The sequence below is a fragment of the Microcebus murinus genome, chromosome 11 (genome assembly GCF_040939455.1).
Source record: "Microcebus murinus isolate Inina chromosome 11, M.murinus_Inina_mat1.0, whole genome shotgun sequence".
Lineage (NCBI taxonomy): Eukaryota > Metazoa > Chordata > Mammalia > Primates > Cheirogaleidae > Microcebus > Microcebus murinus.
This window is the reverse complement of record NC_134114.1, coordinates 47032868-47050847: the sequence shown is the minus strand read 5'-3', so window position 1 is coordinate 47050847 and position 17980 is coordinate 47032868. Positions and strand designations below refer to the sequence as shown.

At 35.0% G+C, this 17980-nt stretch overlaps 1 protein-coding gene across 1 annotated transcript in view; it reads left to right on the top strand.

The window, feature by feature from the left end:
* Nucleotides 1–17980, top strand: part of ADAMTS6 (ADAM metallopeptidase with thrombospondin type 1 motif 6) — a 292439-nt gene that overhangs the window by 209027 nt on the left and 65432 nt on the right. Inside the window, exons 13-15 of the mRNA XM_012784073.3 lie at nucleotides 319–464; nucleotides 2584–2647; nucleotides 17244–17346. Coding sequence (XP_012639527.2) covers nucleotides 319–464; nucleotides 2584–2647; nucleotides 17244–17346 — 313 coding nt within the window. The remainder of the gene's footprint in view (nucleotides 1–318; nucleotides 465–2583; nucleotides 2648–17243; nucleotides 17347–17980) is intronic.

Sequence of the window (17980 nt, the reverse complement as noted above, 5' to 3'; positions counted from 1 at the left end):
AGACTTCGAGGTCTGTAGCTAGCTCCATAATGAGAAACTAAAAGTCTGAAGGAGGAGAAACAAGGAAAAAGAAACAAGGAAGACTTTTTAGAACTCATGGTACATGTTAGAGATTTATAAATCATGGCCTAGTTAAGATAATTTGCAAATGACATGCACCTTCACCAATGTCAAAACACAATAAAAAATTATCTGTCTGTTATCTATTGGGAGAATGCTAATGTCTATAATTGGTCATTACCTGACCCTTATGTATTTCTGTCCTGATAGGTCTGTCTGCCTAAAAGCTAATTCTGTGTTTTCTGTGAAATCTTGCAGTGGTGTTATCAGGGAGATTGTGTTCGTTTTGGCACTTGGCCTCAGAGCATAGATGGGGGCTGGGGTCCCTGGTCACTATGGGGAGAGTGCAGCAGGACCTGCGGGGGAGGCGTCTCCTCATCCCTAAGACACTGTGACAGTCCAGCGTAAGTAGCTAAAGTAAGCCGGAGCCAACAAAAAGACACAGTTGGAAATGATTCAAAGCTGTGGTTTCGCATGTTATCTGTAAAAACGTTTCGCTAGTGAGCCAAGTGCTTGTCTTCAGAACAAGCAATAGGCACAGGAAAGTGGAGAAGCTTTGTTAGACAGACTTTCCTTTTTCTTCCTTTCCCCTCATTGTGTAACTAAAAATAAAATTAAAAAAATAGACAAGTATTGTGTATCTGTCTCAGATAAAGCCAGACTTTTAATCTAATAATAATCAGATAGATTTCCTCCTCCAAAAACTACTGAATTATGGATGAATCCAGATCTGGTCTTAGCTACATTACCATGATTCCCAGGAAACCTAAGGTCTTTTCACATGTCACATAAAATTATTACTGCTACATTAGTATTAAAAGGACCAATGAGAGCACTTGAAGGGTTGAAATGCCTTGATTCACATCACAAATCACAATGAAAAGAATACTGCCCATGTGTTAAAATAGTTTCCATTCATATGCCCCCATTAATCATCTTCCAGAGCTGCCACCACTTTTCTCCCCATGACTGTTTTATGCAGGTCAGACTGCTCCTCTCCCACTACTCTTTTCTCCAGCCAGAGTCGCCCTGGCGCAAGGCCAGCCCCATCAGTATTCTTTGCTAGCTCTATTGCTTCTTCCTCATGCCAATGCCAAGGCCTAATACAGGTGGACCATTCCTCTAGTTGTACTTTCCTGTCCTCCTTGAAATTAAACTGCTCCTTAGCTGTTGCATGTCAAGTGCCCATTTTTGTCTAGAACTTTGGGTGAGGGCCTTCTTTCCTAGTTAGTATTTGGTGCAGAATGATGTTATGATAACACTTCTACCTTTTTTTCTTCCTCTAGCATAAAAAATGATGTTTTTATTTTTTATTTTTTCTCATTTTAACTCTGGACCCCTCTCTTCGGTTCCTCTCACCAAATGTCTCTTTTGCTCTTTTTAGCTTGAAATTGTTTCCTTTTGTATGAGTTCTGTGTTTCCTTTCTCCCACTATCTATCAATTTTTTAATATTACCCTCCTGCTTAACAGAGCTTCCTGTTACCCATTCATAAACCACTCATGCTACCACCATCCCCACTACCTTGTTTTTGTCTGATCAACCCATTTTTCTCAAGCTGGTTCAAGCTGAGCTATTTCCTTTCTTTGCTTAGAGTATTCACTGGCATTCAAAATATACTCAAAATGTAGCTTCAATTATCCCTTTGATATAAGTGAGCCAAAATTATAACTTAGAATTGATCTCTTTAAAATACATGCAGAATAATTAGCCTAAGTTCATCTATAGGCTACTGTAAATTAATAAACAAAAGCATAAAGCCCTATGATAAATAATATACCCAGATACTTAAAAGAATGACCACTTTTAAAGGAAGAAATTAGGTTTTTTCCATTTGATGATACTATGCTTGAATAATAGCATATGGCTTTCCCTAATATTAAATACTTAAAAAATTTACTTACACAAATCAAATACTTGGCATATTACTTTTTTGTTAATTTGAGTGTAATATAATGAATCTATACATATGCAAAGCCATCTGATTTTTAGATTTAATTTTTAAACTTCATGTAATATTTGAAATGAGATAGAAATTTATTTTTACATTATTTACTTTGACCTGAAACTATTTCCAGAGAGTTATTTAGTATCCTTTCCTTGTTTCCTGTGTGGAAAAAAAAAAAAAAAACTTTTTATTTCTTACTTGGTGAACAGATAGCATCAGATTATGTATTTATTGAATATGATTTATGGCTTTTCATTATAAATAAGTGATTTTTAAACTTGTGTTGAACTGAGTAGTATGATAGTTAGAAAATACATTGATTCATTTTCTTGAGAATGTAAATTATGACAATTGACAGTCTTGTAAATTACTTATAGTAAATTTCCTTAATTTTTATGTTCAACAGCCATAACAATTATTGCTGTCAATCACCAACATGATTATTTTAATAATTAATAAAATGTCAAATTTTATATTTTTTAAAGTAAACTTTAATATGTTTTCATCAAGTAATATATGTACTCTTTGTGTGGATAGATACATTATATTCACATATTAAACAAAATGTTTTTTCAGACCTTCAGGAGGTGGAAAATATTGCCTTGGGGAAAGGAAACGATATCGCTCCTGTAACACAGATGTAAGTAAAACCAGACTCTGCCATGAAAAATTAGCTTACAGAAGTGGGGAAATTTTTACATTGCAATCTTTGATCAGAAATCCATGTGTGTGAGGATCACATGAATTTTCTAAATTGTTAATAATGAATGGAGCTGGCCTTACCTCCATCATTTCGATCAACACAGGTCAAGAGGAGAGCTCCAACACTAGGAGCAAATATGTTCTTCACCAACAGATATCAAGACAGAGGCACACACCCCCTGAACTGCCTTGCCCCATGACACTCACAACTTCCTTCACCACCACTATCTTTCTTGATTCCATAGATTTATACTTATTATGCCCTTTATCCCGTTTTATGTTTCTCACTGCAAGAAGCCCACATCATCCCTCATCTCTTGCCATTCAGTCAATAATACTCTGTGTACCTCCTCTTCTGTTCTTTTTTCTATCCCTGCCCAATGACTGAAACTGTTTCTTTTATACTCTCAGGGATTCAAACTCCCTCATACTTGGACCTCTCTGATTCTTCCCTTCACCTTTTTGCTCTAATGGAAACTGGCTCTTCTCTGAAGATACTCCTTCCTTTATAGTTTCCAAACTGGGGGCCTCTGTTTTCTCCACTTATCCTTGAATGACTAGGCCTAGAGGTGGATTGACTGTCTTCACATCTCATTACTCTTTCCAGATCATTCTTCCTCCCTCCTATCTAAAAATTGTAGCTTTTAATTCATGTTATTAGATTTTTAACCCACTATCCCTCACTTTCATGTTTTCCAACTTTACTCTTATCTTAATTCTCGCTGATTTCAGAAATATGTACATGATTGTTCCAATATCTTCTCTTCTGGATTTTTAAGCATATAAACATTCTTGTCTAAAAACAAACAAATCAGAAAACCATGCCAGGTATTTTTCCATTTCTTTGCTCCCCTTTGAAACAAAATTTCTCAAAAGACTTGTCTATACTTACTGAATCCAGTTCCTCTCTGCTTATTTTTTCTAAAATTGCTTGTCAGGTTTTTCTTTCCATCATTCTATTGAAGTGCTCTTGCCAAGTCACAGATGATTTCCATGTTGCTTCCATGTTGTTTCCATGATTTAATTCTGAATCTTCATCTTATTTGACTTTCGGTGTGTCTCCAGGACACTACTACCTTTTGATTTTTATTTTGCATTACTGCTTACTCCTCTTTCTCCTTTAGTGGTTTCTACTGTGATTTCTTAATATTACCCAGGGATTAGTTGTTGACCTTCCTCTCTGCTCTACCAATACTCATTTCCTTGGTGATCTCATCTAGTCTCCTTGCTTTTGAGGCCATTTGTTTGTCATTTTACCCCTACATTTATATATTCAGCCCATAGATTCTTCTTTCATGGATTGTAGGTCCATATTGTACTACTTGAATAGATTTTTAATAGACATCTAATATTGAACATGTCCAAATGTTATCTCCTAAATATTTCCACAACCTGTCCCTCCAGCAGTTTTTCCCATCTCAGATGTCAACTCTATTTGGCTTGGACCAAAAAATCCTAGAGTCTTTCTTGAGTCCTTTTTCTATCTGATAGCCTACATCCAGTTCCTCAGAAAATTCTGTTGGTTTTTGCCTTCAAAATAGATCATAGATACTTCTTACAACTACTTTCACTGCACCACTCCGATCTGAGTCACTGTCTTTCACTAGATTACTTCAATCGCCTCTTATGAGGGTTTCTCTTTACTACTCTTGCCCCTTACAGTCCTCAATAGAGGAAGCAGAATGAATCAGATTATCCTTTATTTAAAACTCCTCAATGGCTCCCCATTTTACTGAAATCCAAAGTCCTTACAAAGGCTTCTCTGAACTCATCTCTTACTATTTTCTTTTTTTTTTTTTTTTTTTTTTTTGAGACAGAGTCTCGCTTTGTTGCCCAGGCTAGAGTGAGTGCTGTGGCGTCAGCCTCGCTCACAGCAACCTCAAACTCCTGGCTCAAGCAATCCTCCTGCCTCAGCCTCCCAAGTAGCTGGGACTACAGGCATTCACCACCATGCCCGGCTAATTTTTTCTATATATATTAGTTGGCCAATTAATTTCTTTCTATTTATAGTAGAGATGGGGTCTCGCTCTTGCTCAGGCTGGTTTCGAACTCCTGACCTCGAGCAATCCACCCGCCTCGGCCTCCCAGAGAGCTAGGATTACAGGCGTGAGCCACCGCGCCCGGCCTTACTATTTTCTTGATCAGTCACTCTACACCAGCAACTTGGACCCCTTAAATATGCCAGACACGGTCCCACCTTAGGGCTTTTGCATTAACTGTTCCCTTTGTCTTGTGTACTCTTCTCCCAAAATATCTGCATTGCTGACTCTCCCACCTCACCTTTACTCAACTGTCACCTTCGCATTGAGACCTAGCCTGAATACTATATTTAAAATTGCAACCAGACACTAAAATTGCAAACCTCCCCACTCACTACAACTCTGGGCCTCCTAGTCTTCCTTACCCTGCTCTATTTTCCTACTAAATCACCTTATAACACACTCTGTAGTTTATTTATCATATTTAATTCTATTAAACTTATATTTTAGAGTAATTGTATATAGTTTCAATTATAATAATCTTTTCAAGTTACCAGCATTATTTATTCATTTATTCAAAAAATAATTGAATGCCTACTGCATATTAGACTGTGCTAGAGTGGGAAAGATAATCTCTACTCTTAAAGACCTTATAATTTCTTTGGAAAGTACATAGGTACAGAGAATCATAATAAAGAATGATTAGTGATATGAAGGAATGAGATGGGATGCTATATGGAATTGTCCTAATTATGGATTTAGAGATTTCTTCCCATAGGAAGCTAAAGATGTGAAGGGCAAATCAGAGCTGATCAGAATTTTAAAAAGTGACAAGAGCACATTAGACAGAGGAAAATTAAGTGCAAGGCCTGGAGGTTAAGAAGTGTGATCCTTATCTTGAGGCATTAAAAAACCATTAAAAGAGCCTCAGATTCATGCTTTAGATGAGAATGGATTGGAGAAAGACATGGTTACAACAGAACAGCAAACAAATCAAGAAAAATGTAAGGAAATTGGTAAGAATGATTGAGGTGCTGAGCCATAGGCTCTATACTAGGAATGACAGTGGAGTCCAAAGAAGGTTAACATAGATAAGTAAGGATTTAGCTTCAAAAAGCCATAAAAATAAAAGGATCAGTATAATAGGAAAAACAGGATGAGGGAGATACAAGGTGAGGAAATCAGAGACTGAAATGTATTTGAATTTAAGGAATGACAAGTGGGAATATTCTCAATTATGACAAATCTGGAGTGTGGCCACGGGAGTACATGCATAACCTGAGTGGAGGTGAAGGAATTCAAAGAACTTTAAGCATAGTGAGTGGGGGGGGGGGGGTAATCTTTCATGTGGATGTTGAAGTCATTAAGGATGATATTAGAACTCGGAGTATAGAATAAAACTGTGAATCTGGTGTCAAACTCATTAATATATAAGGGAAAGTGACCTTCATTAATTATGCAAGATAGTAGTGAAGCTAGATAGTGATTTGGATGAGTGGTATGAATCTCAGAGGAGTAGAGGTTTTATATAAGGGTAAAAAGAATTGAATACCTGTTGTATATCAAGTTGTTGGGTAGGAGTGAGAAAGTCAAACTCACCTCTCAATTCTGAACTCATTCCATTATTCTATATTTGTAGGAGTGGACACACCTTTAGGCCCTAACATAGGTATTATATACTATAATATTAATAGTGTATGACAGGTAACAGAAAAAGAAAAAAGTGCCAGACATCTCAGGCTTGTTACATTTTACTCATGAGCTATATGTTAGATACTCAAATTGTAGAAATTGCTATTGGTGGGTTGATTCTTACTGCCTTTGTCTTCTGTTTCATCTTTTGGCAAATATAAGTTAAATATAAGGTTAACATAATTATATCATGGACTTGCAAATAATTAGTGATATTTTTTCCCTTAATCTTGACTCTACTAGTTCAAACTTGAGGCAATTCAGCAAATTCAGAAAATTAAATTCAGACAATTCAGAAAATTTATTTTCATGCTAAGTTAATAAAGTTTTCTGAGCATAATTTTGTGTAAGCTGTGGCTTGCTTTAATGTACCATCCAATAGAATTTTCTTCAATTATAAAAACATTCTATGTATGCACTGTCCAGCCAGTATCACTAGTTAGATTAGCTATTGAGCACTTGAAATGTGGCTAGTGTAACTGAAGAACAGAAATTTTTAGGTTTAGTTCATTTTAATTTGAATATCCACATGTGGCTAGTGGCAACCATATTGGATAGTACAGAGCTAGACACTAGCTATGTAATAGAAAATAATTGTTATAAAGAAGATTATAAATATTATATATAAAAATTCTCAAATCAAATCAATCTTAGTTCAATTTTAAAATAAATGTAGAGAGACTTTCATTTTTGATAATGACAGACTAGGTTATTCTGCCTGACAAAAAAATACTGGGTAAGATTTTTTTTAAATCATTTAAAATCAGCAAAGAGCTGACAAGTTAGTGAAGGAAATGCCAGAAGCTCAAATTCTGTGAGAAAGGGGAATACAAAAAGATGAGTAGAGCATCAGCTGAAGTACTTTTGCCCTTACAGTATTCGGAGGAAGAGAAAATTGTTCCAGTGTCTTTTCTTAAGTATTAAGAATGCTGTTCCCAGATCTCCTCCCCTGCTCCTTCAGCAGACTCCTTCATGTTTTATTTGCCAGGAGGCCACATGGCCACCTTTAAACCCATCATTGGCAAAGGAATGAGATTACCATAATTGGTTTAGACTAATCCTGATCTGCCTCTAAAATGGGATTATGATCACCTTTTCTGAGAGGTAGATTACTGGGCAAAACATCATAGTTCTGTTAACAAGAAAGCAGGGAGTAATAGATGTTAGGTAGGCCCCAGATATCTGCCTCAGAGCTCTTTTAATTTTCCATCTTTACCAGTAGAAGTAGCAGCCACAGAAGTACTGGTAGTAATAGAAATAGCTGCTGCTCATAATTACTGAGCACTTACTATGTACCGGACTGTGATAAATATATTCTCTTCCTATACTGATAGAAGTTCTTCCTCTTCTCATCAGTAGTGGGTTGGCTTGGTGGGATTTCCCTACTTTCAACATAAACCTAGAAAAACTATGATAATATAAAATTTTGGTGTAATCTGTTCTGTTACAACCTTGTTTCTGCAACACAAATAGTTCTTGATTGAGTTATTTTATGACATCAAGTAATGTAGCTGCTGAAGACAAACTACATCAACATGGCTGAACAGCAAAGGAGAGTTGTACTGTACATGATGACCATTCACCTTCACATTCTTGTTTTTGCTCAGTTTGACCACATGTTCTGTCATAAGAGTCCTTATTGTGTGTTTCTGCCTATTCTTCATACATTGGCCTCTTGTCCTGTACAGTGTCTCTGTAACTCGGCAGCCTCAACTGATATACCTTCCTTATTAACTTATTTCGACTTTTTAAAAAAGATAAAATTGTATATTTACTCCAGTATTTCTTTGTTAGGAATTTTCCATGTATTTAAAAAATTGTGCTAACGGTTTATTAGAATTATCAATGTTTTTGTTAGTGCTCTGTCTTTGGGTCATCTGCCTCTAACCCATTTTTTTCCCCTTATGCTTGTTATTTTTAGTGTGTAATTTTACAGAAGGAGATTTTTTATGAATGTGTGTGTCATATTAGAGCAGAAACTTTCATATTTTGAAAATCTAAGAGCTTCCATTATGCTAGTACATAAACTATATTATAGGACATGGAATTAAATGGTAAATCATGAAGGGTGAGTTGATGGAAGTTAAGATTAAATAATATAAGCAAGAGTTAAATATTTTCCAGTTAGCATAGAATGGATGCTAATATGGGAGCATTATGCCACCGTGTCTGTGTCCATTAAATTAACTGGAACTTGGGTTTGGAGAGCAGAATTTTATGGAAGTCATAATGATAAGGGTTCATTGGTTGAGGACATAGGTTTTTTGGGGCATGGAGATAAATGGCCAATTAGGTCCTGACAGTTTTTATAAATGTTTAAAGATAGAAACTAACATGATTATCTGGTAGAGCCATTATTAAAAGTGAAGACCCCAGATCTGTACTCAATCTTCCGAAAGTGTTTGCTTAGGAGGTGGTCAAAAATGGACTTTTGATTATTATGTGTACAGAATCTTCTTTTTACTGACATAAAAGAATATCGACTAGTACTCAGGCATTTCTGTTTTTCTGAGAAATTTTTATTCCAATGAATAAAATTATGCAAAATGTTTTAAAAGCGTAACAGTTTATGTACATATTATAACTATTTTAAGCAGCAGAATTTAAAGGTTAGTGTTGTGAATATCTTACAAGAAAACTTGGTTTCTGTAAAGAGTAAAAAATATGCCTATATTAAGGTTATGAACCAAATTTTATATCAAAACCTCAAGAAGAAATAATAGTTACTATGAAAAGGACTTTTCTACATTTCTAAAAAGAACTTCCTAGTGTTTGGTTATTTTCCAAAACCAAAATTATCTTTGTGTTTTTCTTATGTTTACTTGATAATATGACTAGGATAGAACTTCTTTAAAAGTATATAAGTTCCACTTTGGTTGGGATGGAAAGTCATATTATTCTTACATCTTAAACAGCTCGTTCCCTCCTTTACTTTAGGTGTCAAAGCCATAAAAAAATGTATGGAGTAAAAAGCTTTCTAGGTCATCTGCAGTGTGTTCTAAAATTTAAGTATAGATTGTATAGTACTTGGGTGTGTTCTCAGTCAGCTTTGTTAGAGGGGCATATTATTCAGCAGTTTTTTTCTTTTTCAATCAATTGCTTAAGGTCATTAAACAGTATTTTTGCATTGGCTATGGAAGGCAGGAAAAATTATAACCTATATTTGAATGTAGGACTGTGGTGAAACAAAGCATGTACTTTGGAAGTTAAATTGATTTGAATTTAAATCCTGACTGTGACACTTGTTACTATTTGACCTGGACAAGTCACCTAACTTCTCTAAACTTAAGTTGACACCCATATAAATAGGCTGTATCAAACTTGCAGAGTTGAGATTTAAAGGAACTAACACATAATGCTATGCTAGTACTTCATCAGTACACAATACGGTGTAGCTGTGATTATCTCTATACACATTTATGTTTTGTAGGTTACAGTATACTTTTATACATAACTTGATTAAATCTTCAAATCACTTTAATAAGAAGGAAGGACAAGTATTTTTAAAAAGTATTTTTAAAGAGAGGAAAGCTTAGCAACATGCTAGTACCATGGAAGAAATCCAGTAAGACACAGAATTTCTGATTACTGATCTAGTGCTCTTATAAAAGATGGAGCCCTTGGGAGGTGGGCTAGGTAAGATTCTCTGGCAGGCAAGAATTCTACCACTGAACCACCAATGCAAGTGGTAAGCTTCTCTGAAAGAGTTTGGTCACCTTTGACATTATCTTACTTCCAGTCTAACCTTACCCAGCAACAGAACCAGATAGCTGAGAACATTGTAAAACTACAGATCTTGCTCCAGGGAGATGGGTGGGGTAAATGATGACAAGGTACAGAGTTGATCCATTAACTAAGTCTTGTCCCATTAACTAATCATGTCCCAAATTATAATTAGAAAACAAATATGTGTCAACCGCTTCATTCTTATAAATATACATAATATATGGCAAAAAATAACAGGAGCTGTATCAGTAATTTTTCATAGGTTAATAAGAATTTTATCATGGGTATTATGTTTTGATAAATAAGGACTAGCTTTAAGCACAGACTAGATTTTGTTTATTCTTAAGAGACCTTTAAAAAATTACAAAGTAAAAGTTCGTTTCTGTAACATTTTTATAGATTTAAGGGAATGAGTTATAGATAGATGATATTTTAATTGAATTCAGGCTATACAAGGCATACACAAGTAACTTTAATTTTAAAAACTTGCATAGAAGATTATGACATCAAACATGACAGCTAGATTCAAGTTTGTCTGAACAATGTGAGTTATCAGGCCTTTGTTTTATTTTACTTTAAATGTAAATGCATAGTAAAACTACCCAAAAAAATCAGAAACTATTTAGGGGAAAAAAGATGAGAAAGCTGAATCAAAACTGGGGTTGAGATGATTCTCTGCATGCATTAACCACTAAATTTAACTTTAGTTAAATGCCCTAGTATGAATTATTTAATTAGATAGTCAGATATGTATAATATCTGATAAATAGGGAATCAGGAATTTTGTTTACAGCTTATAAAAGAGGGCATAAGGAGCAAGGCTTTTGTTAGCCCATGTGGTATCTTTGTGTAAGTTAAAAAATGATGCCTGTCTAGGTGAGCAAAATGTATCCCTTCTTCACAGTACCTTATCAAGTCCATGACTTGTTAAGAGAACCGGGGTTGGATTTCAAACTCCCTCAACTAACAGGGTACAACCTGCTGAGAATATGTTACTTTCGTGGAGAGGAAGAAGAAAAATTAAATTTTGGAAGTATGGAAGGCTGGTCTAGCATAATAGGGATGAAGCAAAAATGTATTTGGTGTGAAAGCAGAAAAGAAGAAGCAGAGGTGGGAAAGAAGTCAGAGAACAAATGTCAATGTTCCTCATTTTTTTTTTTTTGAGACAGAGTCTCACTTTGTTGCCCAAGCTAGAGTGAGTACCCTGGCGTCAGCCTGGCTCACAGCAACCTCAATCTCCAGGGCTCAGCGATCCTTCTGCCTCAGCCTCCCGAGTAGCTGGGACTACAGGCATGTGCCACCATGCCCGGCTAAATTTTTGTATATATATTTTTAGTTGGTCAATTAATTTCTTTCTATTTTTGGTAGAGACAGGGTCTCGCTCAGGCTGGTTTCGAACTCCTGACCTTGAGCAATCCGCCCGCCTTGGCCTCCCAAAGTGCTAGGATTACAGGCGTGAGCCACCGCCCGGCCTAATGTTCCTGATTTTATAATTTTTCCTGAGGCCATAGGAATCATTGTATCTTCTCAGCCTGCCTGTCTCCTTTAGGAAGTGAAGAGGAAAGAAAGAGGCAAAGGAATTTTCATTGTCTGCCCACTTCTCACTCTTTATTACCTATAAGAAGTAGTATTTTCAGAATTTTCCTCATTTGTAAGACATTTTGAAATGTATCTCTCTTGAAGGTAAGGGTTTTTGGGGTGTATTTTGCAAATGAAAAAAAGAAGGCACAAAAGGATTTTGGGACTTGCCAAGATCACCCTATTCTTTGGGACAAAACCAAGATTAGAACCCCAGTAATAGAAATGTTACTGGAAAGTATCAGCAGAAGCTGAGATTTCTTTCTATAGCACTTTTTATACCTCAGTGAATGATTCTTTTTGTAGATTTATCTATCAATAAAAAGTATTAAGTTTATTCAAAAGGAGATGCCTCTAAACTGGATACTTTTAGAGCACAAGATACTTTATAGAATGTATTAACTTACACAGATATCTCCAAAAAAGTGATAATAAAGATGCTAATGTTAATTTTTTTTATTTCTTTGAAAACACTTAGACCCAAAGATGCTGAGACCTACATCTCTCTGATTTATGTGATGCCCTGCTGGTTGATTTTTCGAAGGAGAAGGTGCTTGCTTAGTGTTAGTACTAGGAGGGAGAAAATCTGTCAGACTTTACATAAAAAATCTGTTGCTTATGCCCACTGTTTTCTAGTATGGTTTCTGCATAGTTGTCAGCATTTATTATCCTTAAGTACTTTAAAAGCATTAAACTATTATCCCTAAACAACAGCAACAAAAAAGTATTTTAGACAATTTTTTCTTAAGAAATTTCTTAAGAAATTCCTTCGGTCACTTCCATTCTTTTGAACCAGCATATATAACTCCTACTGAGCCTATTCCTAATCAACACAAATTCAGAGCTTTCATTGATGGAATGAAATCATGACAACAAAGTACTAGCTGATATATTAGAAATAGAAAGATGTGGAATCAAGTCCCCAAGTCTAGTTTAATTTCCTTAATCTGTTCCATTCTTTCTGCTGTTCTGTGAACAGCCTAAATACACTCCTGCCTCATGGCCTTTGCCTTTACTGTTTCCTGGAAGATTCTTTTCACAGACAAGTGCATAAGTCATTCCTTTAGTTTCTTTTAATTCTGTTTGAGTGCCACCTTGTTAGAGAGAATTTCTCTGACCATACTATTTAAAACAACTTCTCTCCCACCTCTCTATCAATCTCCTTACCCTGCTTTACTTTTCTTCTTTCTCACCTCCAAGTAGAGTAAGCTCTATGAAAGCAGAGACCTAGTCTATTTGGGCTTTTGGTATAATCCCAAAGCCTAGATTATATCTGACACATAGTAAGCATTTTATGAATACTTGATGAATGAAAAAAAGATACTTATGGCCAGTTCTTGCTGCTTTGTTTTAAGAGGACTATTGATAAGTTATGCTGTATCCACAGGTAAGCCATCAGGGTCTAGATACCTTTCAGTTTAGGAGTTAGGTAAATGCAGTGTGGATCCAGAAGAAAGGAGAAAGACCACTGGGTTATAGGAAGGCAGGTTTTGGCTGAATGTAAGGAAGAACCTGCTAATAATTGCAGCTGTCTGAAGAGCATTTGAACAGTCTTTCTGTAGATGTTTATATAGATTATATGACTACTTTGGGGATAATTGTAGAGGAAACCTAAGCATCTTGTGCAAATTAGATTATGTTTCTTGTAACATCGGTTCTTAAAAGGTACGATTCTGTATTGACTAAAAAATGAATAATTGAGTTTAGTTCTTCTGCAAAATGCTGCCAAACAGATGTATCTATTATGTTAACACCCTAAACCAGAGGTTGACAAATTGTACCTCCTGGGCCAAATCTGACCAGCCACCTCTTTTTGCAAATATTTTTATTGGAACACAGACAGCCATGACCATTTATTTACATATTGTCTATGGCTTCCTTCACACTGTAATGCACAGTTGAGTAGTCACAACACAGACCACGTGTCCCATAAAGCCTAAAGTATTTACTGTGTGGACTGTTCTGTTTACAGAACAAATTTGCCAACTTCTTCCCTAAATCTAAAAAATCTGTGGAAACTTATCTCTATTCAGTTTCCCAAGTACTTTGATATTATTATCATCATTATCATTATTAACTTTGGTATCAATAAAGATCTAAAAACAGTAATATAAACTACTCTGAATATTTAAATAGAGGGAATTTAATGCAGAGAATTGGTTACATGGAGGAGGGAAGAGGCTGATAAGCACATAGGTCAGCATCAGCAGGAAGATGGTGCCACTCCTACCAGCAAGACACAAGAAGGAGGTAGTTTCATCAGAACCTGAATACAGAAATCACATAATAGAAACCGGAATCATAGGTGGTAGGGCAGGAAGGATGAAGCTGTTGCCTGAAGTTGGAACCACAAAAAGATTCTGCTTCTGTCTGAGATGCTGCCTGAGGCAGAGAGAGAATGAAAAAAATTACCTGGCTTCTCCAACTAGTGCCTTCCATTACCTGAATTCCAACCAAAAGTCAATGGACAAAGATACCTGGGAAATGGAGCTCACAGGGTTTGTTTCCCTAAAATACAGAGCATAGCAGAAAGGTGAGGGATGACTTGACCCAAGACCAGCACAGCTACTAATAGTTATTAAGTACTGTCTTCTGCCAGGTACAGAGCTAAAGAGTTAAATGAATCCTTACCTACTGGGTAAATGCTAGTATAATCCCCAGTTTATAGAGAAGGCCTAGAAAATTAAGTAAATTGCTCAAGGCCATGAATTAAATAAATGACCAAGTTAGAAAGGAATCCAGGTCTGCCTTACTCCAAAACTCTTGCTTTTAGCCTTTTTGTATTACAAATGAAAAAAAAAGTAGTTTGGGGATATAAGAACTTTGCAGCTGTTTAATGCAGGGTTAGGTCTAGAAGCCAGGTCATTCTTAATTAGGTTTTTATACAACTCAACAAAGTTAAAAACCTTTCACGCTATTATTGTAGCATTTAGAGAGCGTCCAGAGGAGACTCCCACTTAGATCATGGGGATGTCCTTGAACCGTGAAACTATTACGAAGCAACCTTTCTGTACTCCAGTTTACTTTGTTGTAAAATGAGATAATTAATTTTAACTACCTCATAAGAGTGTTGAGAGGGATTAAATAGATAGCACCTCTAAAAATCTCTGAAAAGTGTGCCACAGTCTGCTTTTAGTAAATACTAGCTAGCTATTGCTACTGCTATTCTTTTTGTTACACTGACCCTGAAAGTGGTTATCACAAGAAAAGAGTAGATCAGAAATTTTATGAAATGTTATCCCAGTGCTTCTTTAAACAATAATACCCTCTTACTGGACATTTTACTTTTCTTCTATTTAGGAGAATCATTAGAAGATACTAAAAAACCAGCATTTTTATTTGGTTTGCCTTTAAGCGAATGACCCTCATGATGTTTTAGTTTATTAATTCAGAGGCTTTTTTATGTACCAGTGCTTATATATGTGAAATGTCATTTCCTCTTATGCTTCTCTCTTTCATCTAGGATAGCCTTTTTCCAACCATTCCCAATATATGACCTTTTCCTTCCTGTCCCCAAGGCTTTACTTGGTTGGCTTTATTCTTAATAGTCTCCCAATCCCCCAAGTCTTTTTTTCTTTCTTAACTAGCACAATTCTTATCATACTATGGTACATGCTCAAGATTTTCTTTCTCAACCAATATTTCCCTAGCTAATCACATGACATATTGATCTTTCACCTATATATGGCACCTATAGACAACTTGTAACATGCTGTCATATACTATTTATATTGCCTTAAAAATTTCTGCAGTTTTTCCATTTTTATCTTGTTTCTTTAACTGGATTGAAAGCCATGCTTAGATGAACTTTTAGGTGGTTTGTGTTTTATAAATGCTTAAGTATTATGTGAAAACTTACAGCTAAAGTTCAAATTATATGTATTTTTTCTTAAATTGATGATATTTGCTTTAAAAGGTAGTCTTGCTGTGTCACAAAAGCCACTGACAACTTTGGTCCTTACGTGGGATTCCCTGGAAATAGCTAGAAAAGGAAGGAATTCCTCTAATCTAAAACATCCCAAAGATCCAAAAATTAGCTGACTATGAAACAAAAGACCCTGGAAGCATATCTTTCCAACATGTTACACAATGTAGCCTACGGTAAATGGTTATTTTTCTTTTTTAAAAAAAGGCAAGCAAGAATAGGGTAATTTGACAAAAAGAATCATTAGGTTTAGTATTGGAGTATCATATTTAAATGTACTGAAAATATTTTAAAATGCAGGGCTCATAATACAATATGGACCTAGTGCCACTATTTTCAGAATCTGAGGCTTTGTACTTAATATGGTAAAGATTTGAAGCATAGTATATAGGAAGTAATGATGACCACAAAGATATTTGCACATTGCATATTTGTGGTCTATTATTATTGCACATGCTTTAAACGGACTCTTTACAATGTACTGAGCTCAGAAAACTGTGCAAAGCAAATGTTTCCAAGGGAAACATTTCCAAGGGAAGATAATAAAAAGTCCTTAAAATGATCTCTGAGAAGGCCTGTAACATACTTGTCATTTGTTCACATTTGTGACAAATCACAAATTTGTCATTTGTTCACATTGTTCACAATTAAGAATTTTATCTAATGACATATTCTGTTCTTCCATATTTAATGGGAATGTTTTCTCAGAGTTTCAAAATAATTAACTTTAGTTTTTAAGTACTATAGCTGCAGAACTCTAAAAGATAAGTTAATTGTAGTCATATTACTCAAAACACTATGAGATGTTATAATTCTTGTGAACTTAAAGGTTGAGTTAGGATGACCCTAAGGTATTTGGAATCTAAACCTAGCTAGATTGGCAGGATTTTCCTCCTCAAAAAATTCAAGTAGAAGAAGCATTCCAAACTTTTGAAAACAAATAATCATCTCTTCACCATCTCAATATCCTCCCCCCAACACATCTACATGTTTTGGACAATTTAGTATTTTATTTCCTATGATGTTAATAGATTAAATGTAAATCTTAATAAATCTAATTTCCTTGAATTTTAAGGTATTTAGCCTTGAGGACTAGCATTATGCCTAGTTATTCCACATTTAAAATATGAGGGGTTTTTTGTCATTGCTAGACAGTAAACAGCTATAGTCATAAGGGTCCAAATCACAATTAATAGTGCTGCATGCCATCTTATAAAACTGCCTCTTGAATCATTAAAATAAAAATCTGGGAATAGCTATGGCAATTGGACCTCAAATACTGTTACCAAAAAGGATTTTGTGTTTTAGTTTTTCATCTATTTTTAATGTATGTTTAAAAGCAGATACCTGATGAATTGATTACAAAGAGGGGGACTATGAAACGTATGAGTGCAGAGTTATATGGAACTATCTAACACTTAACTTTAAATTACTTCTGTAACTAAGATTACAATTCAAACATGTCTATCTGAATACTGATTGTAGAACAGTAAAGCAGATGTTAGAATTGCAGCCTGAGAGTAAGGTAGTGAGTTAATATGATGGAGTTCAGGCAATTTTAATTTTAGGGACATTGTTCCTTGGTTTTGGTATTTCCCAACAATCGTACCATTCATGATTTTATTTTATTTTAGCCATGCCCTTTGGGTTCCCGAGATTTTCGAGAGAAACAGTGTGCAGACTTTGACAATATGCCTTTCCGAGGAAAGTATTATAACTGGAAACCCTATACTGGAGGTAATGTATAACCTGGCAGAGCATTCATGCTTGAGAGCTTTGCAAATATAAAAAGAGTATATAAATACATACAAACATGCACATATATTCATGCACATAATAGTTAAAATCAGTGTTTGCAAATAAGAGCAAGAAAGTGCTTATAGTACTATAAAGATCTCATGTTTTAGTTTCCCTATAATAAAGTTTATATGTTAGTACAAACTATCACAAATCATTTCTTAAAACCCAATTCTGTTTAACAAGGTACAAAATTCCTAGAAAGGATATCTGTACATCAAAACCACGTAATACTTTTGAATTCTGCTTGAGATTTCTTTGAGTTACATGTAAATTACATAATAATCTTTGAATATTTGCAGTTAACACCCTTAAAACAAATTATAACAATATAAATCAAAAGCTAACGATATTTCCAGATTCTTTTTCAGTTGGGAAATATTTTTACTCTTTTATTTGGGCACATATTGAGTATTAATTGTTCAGTAAGCAGAAGTTTTTTTACACTCCCAAAATAGAAACTACAAAATATAAAATTTTATTGAAATTTTTTCTTAGATAAATTATATATATTTAAAAAATTTTTTTATTATTTTTGTTATTACTGACTTAGGGGGTACGAGTACAGTTTTGA